This window comes from Bactrocera dorsalis, chromosome 2, assembly GCF_023373825.1.
Source record: "Bactrocera dorsalis isolate Fly_Bdor chromosome 2, ASM2337382v1, whole genome shotgun sequence".
Classification (NCBI taxonomy): Eukaryota; Metazoa; Arthropoda; class Insecta; order Diptera; family Tephritidae; genus Bactrocera; species Bactrocera dorsalis.
Genome location: NC_064304.1, coordinates 81,989,107 through 81,997,082, shown reverse-complemented (window position 1 = coordinate 81,997,082; position 7,976 = coordinate 81,989,107). Strand labels below are relative to the sequence as shown.

Here is a 7,976-nt window from a genome sequence, read left to right as displayed (position 1 = left end):
TGTATGCGTTTTAAGTGTTATGTAAATAAGCGAGTAACAAAAAAGATAAAATTTAATTGAACCGAAATGAGAAACTAAATTTTGCATTAAAAGTTGTGATAAGACAGTTAATATTGTTGGTTTTGTTGTTGTTGTAGCTATTTTTTAATCAAAACTTGATTTAATTCATATATTTGCTCGAAACGACACTCCAAATGTGTGTTTGTGTGGGTTTTTTTTATATTTTTTCGTTGAATTAGGAAATTTGTAAAAAGTGTTTTGTTTTTTTTTTGTTTTGTTTAATTTATTTAATAAAATATGATTTCAAAGCGCGTATGCTCCATTTACTTTTGTATTGCATTGTTGCATTTTTTGTTTACTAGAAAAATGAAAAAGCAATTAAAGGTGTTGTTGTTGCTGTTGTTGTCGTTAATAATTTTTTTTTATAAATTTTAGTTTATCTTCATTATGTTGTTGGTGTTTTTAACATTTATACAATTATATTAAATTTACAGGTTACAATTTGTTGTTGTGATTGTTGTTGCACATGGATGTTTGACTCCAAAAGCGAAAACACTACAAGCGAACTTTTTCCTTAGAAAAGCATTGTCGTCTTCACTTAATGAACACTTTAATAACCAGCCAATTCGGCGAATGTGGAGTCCATCTCGTCGGCGAGCGACTTGTATCTGTCCTTGTTGACGCCCAATTCGTCTAAATAAATAGAAGGGAAGATGAAATTAATACAAATTTAATTAAGTATTTATTATTCTTTTTGTACAAATAAACACACTGTGCAGAGTTGTAAAACAAATAAAAACGAAATATAAATGCAAGCAAAAGTGTGCTCAAGAAACGCAACAAATTTTAAACAAAATCGGAATCTTATACAATAAAATGGGCCTAGTGGAAACAAATATCTAACTCATTATTAAAATTTTAATACTGGGTTTTCTACTGTTTTTGACGGCATCATAATATGGGAAACATAAAGAAATGACTCCTGATGAATCTTCAGTACAACTGAGAGAACTATTTGTCCTCTTATACTACATATATTCACATTATTCCCGAAAATACTTAATTTCGAGCAAAAATCACAAAAGTAGTTAATTTGACAATCTCCAAAAGCTTCATTTCAAATTAGTTTTTTCAGTTGTTTTATGCCAAAATTATGAACATAATGCAACGAAAATCCTAGTCGCTTACTCCAAAATAAATCAAAAATGTTTGCATTATCTGTCACTTAAGAAAAATGGCAGATATAAATCTCAGAAAATAAAACAACTTACAGATATTACTTTTAATTAATGAAACTTCTTTATACAGAATTCTATCTTTTCACGCGGAAATGTTAGATCATTCTGAAGTGCTCTAAGATGTATGCTATAAAAATAATTTCCTAAGCTTCAAAATTCAAGAACTCTTTTCCAATCTGTTTGATGCCAATTATATATGAGTTAAAAGTGAACTGAAAACTTTCAATAAAACTTATTACCATTTACCAAATGAAATCAATTATTTTCAAATACAAAAGATGCCTAAAACATGGTCAAAACCGTCTGAAACTTAAAATACCTCATCAATGATATACGTAAGTATGTATATTAAACATGGTGCATAATGTACGGTTTTCATGATATCAAATCCAATGACAGCCATAGTCAACGCAATAAAAAAAGTTTGACCTTTCACTCTTACAGCAATTTTTGACAACGATTTTCCACAGAAATTGGCAACCTAATGAGAAAGATGCATTTTCTGCTTGTCAATCCAACAGTTGTGAAATTTATGTTGTCGATTTAACTGACGTTTTGGTCATTGAATTGACATAATAGAAACCATAAATAAATAAGTACAAGCATGTGATCTCGATTGACTACAAAATTCAACATAAAAAATATACATACGAGTGTAAACAATAAAAAATTATGCATTCAACTTATCATATCACCTTTTATACATTATTTTACAGAATAGAGCATCACTAGAACGGCACTCTCGCATTTATTTTTGCTGTTGTTATGTACACAGTAATTAAGATTTTTACTCAGCAGTTGTTGGTTAGCGGATATTAAAAGCGCAGCTGACGAACGTGGCATTACCAAAAAAAAATGACTAGTGGGGTGGGCGAATATTTACAGTGTATTTGGAGTGAGTGGGGAAGTGGCAGTTTTTGTCTTTCTCTTTTGATTAAAAGGTAACAGTAACGTGGTAAATGGGCCGAAAATTGTTTCTGTGATGATTTGTAAATGTGTGTTAACATATTTTTTGCAGTGTATGTTTGAAGGGGCCAAAAGCCACCAATTTAGTGGCATCAATGTTTGTTTGTTTGTGTAATTCGGAAAAGTACGTATTTTTATGTCGGAAATCGCGTTTTGTTTTTTGGTTAGGCAAACATTTCGAAAACTACAATTGAAGTTGTTTGTATATTTGAATGTAGTCGTTTTCTTTGTTTGAATTGAATGATATACGAAAAGATATATTTTTGTGATATTTGATATTTAATATCCGGTAAGTTCGGCAAATGTTGAATCCAAATCATCGCAGATTGCTTTGTATTTTTCTTTCTCATGGAAGAGACGGTCTGCAAAAAGCATTTTAATTTTTTACACATATTAAATACAAAGCATTAATGGCAGTTTACAGTATTAATAACAAAAAAAGTCAAAAATTAAAAATATTGAAAAACAATTAAAAATAACTTTATTAAAAAAAATATTAAAATAAAAAATAAAAATACTGAAATATTATATGGAAACACTACACCAGCGCGGTGTTCAATATTTATAAAATAGTGTCACCAACTTTTCATAAATTCATATATACAAAAATTTATATTTGAAGGTAAAGCAATTTTTGCAAAAAGTGTACCACCAACAAACTTGTCAGTTAATTAGTTGAAGCTAAGCAATTCGTTAAGCTATTCAATATTTCTTGAATTCAAAAAAGCCCAAAGCATTTTTCAAAAACGCTTCATTTTCTTTCAAAAAATGCATTAAAATGAAGATATATATATACATATATGTATATAGTATAAACTGTAGCGAAACATACCTTCTAGCCTGTCGACCTCCTTCTGCAGACGCTTCACTTGCTTCTCAGCATGTTCGGCGCGCTGTTCGGCTTCCTTCAATTTCACAGACAGAGTCTTCATCTCGCGCTTAAACTCCTCAACGCGTTGGTTGGCCTTCTCCTCGGACACTTCCAAGGATTTCAACGAGTTACCGACGACCTATATCATAAAGAAGACAAAAACGAAATTCAGTTGGTTAATATATGTATATGCCTAGCATATTCTATTATTTGCTATTACCTTCAATTCTTCCTCAAGTTCCATGATCTTGGCTTCACCGGACCTGACACGATCTTCAGCCACTTCCAGCTCGTCTTCAACGAAGGCCAGCTTACGTGATACTTCATCGGATTTGGTATCAGCATCCTCAGCCAACATACGGGCTTCCTTCAACTGGTTGGTCAATTGATCCATACGTTCCTCATCCTGCTGTGAACGGTTCTCCAAAACTTTGCACATACTACGGGTGTATAATTTTATTTTTTATTAGAAAATATAGTTTTTCACCAGTACTTTTGTTGCTTTAACTAACCGGTTGTTCTCGTCAGCGGCTTGTGTGGCTTCCAGCAATTTTTGTTGGGCGCTGGTGGAGCGTTCTTCAGATTTTTCTAAATCTTCTTCAATCTGTTGCACTTTACGATTCAAAGTGGCTACCTCAGATTCGGTGGTGGTCAATTGTTTCTCCTTCTCTTCCAATTCGCGGTTGGCCTTATCCAATTGTTCCTTGGATGTGACCAAATCAACATCAACTTGTACCAATTTTTTCTCCAAATCGCGCAATTCTTCTTGCAATTTATCGGCGCGGGCATTGGCATCCTTAGCTTGAGATTCACAGGTATCGGCCTTATCAATGGCGTTATCCTTCTCAAGCTTCATCGCTTGCATCTTCTTCTTGATGGCGTCCATGGTGACTGTGTTTTTTTGTTTTACTTAAGAGGAGGGAAAAAAGAAATGAAGAATAACACTGCAAATATACAAAAAGAAACGACTGATTAGTTGATGCGATTTCAAATATAAGTATATCTTTTGATTTAATAAAACACCGCTTGTGGGTAACTTATATAAATATATTAATTATTATGATTTTTATTACTACACAGCCTAAGTATTTAATAAAAAAGGACTTATAAATCAAAACACAAAAATATTAAATATATAAATATTTTCATTATTTTGACTCAACTTGTCATAATACCTAAGGTAGAGTTTAGACTCAAAAGATCATTACTTCGATCAATATTATTAACGTTTAAGGATTCACAACATACAAGTTAAAAGAAACGGTACCTTAAAGAGATGTGAGAAGAGAGGTGGTGAAAAAACCCAAAGATTTAGCACGACACGGAGAAAAATAATTGTAATGATCATTTCACCGTTCGTCGCATTTTATTTAAAAAAAAACAAGAATTTATATTCTCCCTATAGGTGTCGCCGTATATCCATCTATTCCTTTTAAAGTCTAATAATTATTGCTTAGATGGTGAAATAAAATTTGTAGATGCTTTCGTATTAGGATTAAATGAAGTCAAGCACCAAGAATGAGCGACTGACCAAATGTACTTTTTAATAAATCGATATTTTTTTATATTTTTATATTAATTATTTTTTTTTTATATTAATAATCGGTAAATTGGAGGAAAATCTAATTATTATTTATCCCTCGAAGGTAGCTAACTCGTAAGGTCGTCTATCTACTTTGAAAGTGAGCTTTTATAATTAATCAGTTAAAGGAATTTAATTATTTTTTATTAAATTGTTAAATTATTTAAATTGAAATACAAATAAATAATTTTTAAAAAGTTTCTAAACGCTCCAACATATACTTATGTATATGTATGCATGCAGTTTCTACTTATTCTTTTACTACTCTCTAAACAGCCGTTATTCATCATTTAAATTAATTTGGCAACACTTGTAAGAACCGAAGCATTTTGCAGCTGCTTAGCGTACAAATATATTCATGTATCTGTCTTATTTATTGATTATATTTTAAGCAAACATATTTAGATGTATGCTTAATATGCTACAGTATCTATCGCATGAAATTTCTGGCCCCATCATAACGCCCACATAATGTATTGCGATCAAACGGCTCAGCGGGCGTAAACTTTCGAATGAATTTTCTTTCGGGCAAAGAAAGTGGATTTTAAAAATAAACTTTTATGGAAACACCAACCAGTGTCTATTGGTATGTGTGAATTTGTTGTTGTAATTAGCGCGTGGGCGGTTGGAAAATTTTGTTTTTATAGCATTAACTTGCTGTTTGTTTATGCGAATGCGCTTGAAATTCTAGAATGTAGATTTTTCAATACTACTTTTCGTATCATGAACATATGTATTTCTGGAAGATTATCACTTTCATGTTTTTTTTGTTTTTGGTGCAGTTATTTGTTTGACCGTCAGGGTTTTGTATTTCTGTGTTCAAATGAGCAAAAGAAAATTTTATCGGTTCATAATTATTATTTTTTTCACAGAGATCAAAAAACTATATAATTTATTTGAAATTATGCAAACATTCTTGACCAAAATTAATTTGCAAAACAAATTAGTATTTCATTTTTTAATCAAGTCAATCGCAATTTAAATTTGCTGTTATAACGGTAAATGCTCTGAACTATTGCTTTCAGCAGATGTAATAGTAGCTTAAGATAAAAATAGCTTAAATTGATTCAAAATTCAAATATATTTTTTTAATGCTTTAAAGCTTGCTATTCTGAGGAGTGACTTAAGTCTAAACACAAGGTCGAGTCTCGAATAAATTGCTCTAAATAAAATAAAAATTTCCAAAGAAACTTAAGACGACTTAAGCTAGTTTTCATATTTTCTGCATATAAATATTGGTAATGTATGAAAATCCGGTATCTTATTAATAACCCCTTTTAAGAACTCAAGCAAAGTAGGAAATTTGTTATCTAAACTTTCCTATTTTTCATTCATTGCCAAGTTTAAGTTTAATAAACTTCAGTACTTGCTCAAAGCTTTTTGAAAAGCAACATTTATGATGATTTTTATTACATTTCAAAAAATATAAGTATTTTGTTGCTGTTCCCGTTATGTACGACTAACAATGATCTCATTTATCGTATGTCTATTTTTAAGATCCGAATTTTTATATATACATATAGTATATACTATGTGCATATGTAGATACAAGATTTTAAAATAAAATTTTGAAAGGCTTTGTGGGCGTAAAAAAGATACGAAGAAATTGCATACATTCAATCGTAAAACGACGAAAGGTGACGTGACGAACACACGGCCGACAGACTCAAGGATAAATGCCGAAACAGTGGTGTGTGAAAGCTGCGAAAGCTTTGACGAGGTGATCAGCTAGCAACTTAAAACTTTGTCGGAAGAACGTACCAGCTCTCTCAGCTATGCATACATAAGTTTTGGTGTAGAAAAAATAAATAAATATTTTCATGTAGGTGGTAATATGTATCAATGTCTGTCGATGTATGAGTGGTGCTTGAGCTTAAAAATAAATGTTTTTGACAATTCGAACACAAATTGTGTATAATATATTTGTATAATACGAAGAAATGCCAAAAAATAACGGTATGCAGGTGTTTTGCTATATCATTAGCCCATGCAAAAATGCCTAAACGCCTAAATGTATGTGTGTGAATGTATATGTATTTATGGGTGTGTGGGGGTTTGTCTGCTTTTCTCACTTAACGGTAGTTATATATATATGAGTGTACTGATTGTGTGTACATGTGTGTGTTTGTGCAGAAACTTTTGAAAATACCGATTTTAAAACTTTTATAGCAATTTTTCAAAATACTCACACATACATATGTATACGTATGTTTGTATGTACATATATATGTATGTATGTATGCATGAAATAAAATTTTATAAATTTACTACACATAACGTATATTTGTGCTTGTATGTGTATAAGTTGGGCACATAGGCCAAGCGATTCGGTTACAAAATTCCTTATAAGCGAATTTTCAACAGCATCCAATAAAATGCGTATATTTTTGTTATGAAAAACTGAATTTTCTCGCAACCGCAGCGCATTGCATAATTAATGTTTGAAATATCTTTAGGTTACTGCATCACTTTCGGGTATTTCTGCAGGTACGTAAGTTAGTAAATAGACTTGTTTCGCCTGAAAGGAATTGAAATTAATTATAGATTGTCACGACTAGTGCTCAGCTGCTGTATTTATGTATATAAATATGATTGCACTTCATAATTTTCATTTCTGCACCAGCACACACACACATACGCGCTTAGAAATTTTCAATTTTATTTTTTTTAGGCGTTGAGCCAAAAATATTTTCAGTCACCAATATAATTTGCACTACCAAGTGCTAGAGGTACCACTGATATTTTGTCAGTTTTAAATAATTTCAGTTTTTTTTTTAATTATTTTATAATATTTTAAATAAATCTTGTAAGCATAATTTTTAAATATTTTTCTTAATTGCTGCGTTTTTGAAAGTATTTTTTTTTAATAAATCCTTAAAAACGCTCGCAGCACCACTAACCAACCTTAGCGTTCCAAACACACTATACGCTGTCAAAACCCCGAGAACACTGATGCAAGACGAACTTTCCCAAAGCAGAAAGCCCCCAAACGTTCACCGACTGGGCGGCTGTATGGCTAAATTGAACAAGAAAACACGCATACTATCGCAATAAATGAGGAATCTACATTTAAAGAAGACTACTTGCACTTATACATACAAACATGCATATGTATATGTTGGTGTGTATGTGTACATATTGCAGTCTTCAGTGTATTTGTGTATTCCACACAGCTTTCAACACAAATAATTTCAAAATTTCCCCACTTTTCTGAAAACCCTTTAAAATACAATTTGGAAATGAAGAAGTGTGGCGCTCTCTAGTAGCTAACTGCGTACTCAATGCGTTCTCGCTTTGTAGAATGCAAAACAAATTCAAA

The 7,976-nt window shown here is 31.4% G+C and overlaps 1 protein-coding gene across 2 annotated transcripts; it reads right to left on the bottom strand.

Moving 5' to 3' along the window:
• Window positions 1-256: 256 nt before the first annotated feature.
• Window positions 257-7,709, bottom strand: LOC105226581 (tropomyosin-2). Of its 2 annotated transcripts, XR_003845800.2 has the most exons (6): window positions 7,562-7,709; window positions 3,588-4,019; window positions 3,296-3,515; window positions 3,037-3,214; window positions 1,934-2,566; window positions 257-693 (listed from the first exon to the last, which is right to left on the bottom strand). XR_003845800.2 is itself a non-coding variant. In XM_011205516.4 (5 exons), the coding sequence occupies exons 2-5, from the start codon at window positions 3,959-3,961 to the stop codon at window positions 611-613; spliced, it is 855 nt and encodes a 284-aa protein (XP_011203818.1). In that variant the 5' UTR covers window positions 3,962-4,019; window positions 7,562-7,709; the 3' UTR covers window positions 257-610. The 2 variants fall into 2 exon arrangements, 1 of the variants encoding a protein (XP_011203818.1); XM_011205516.4 differs by lacking the exon at window positions 1,934-2,566.
• Between the last annotated feature and the right edge of the window lie 267 nt (window positions 7,710-7,976).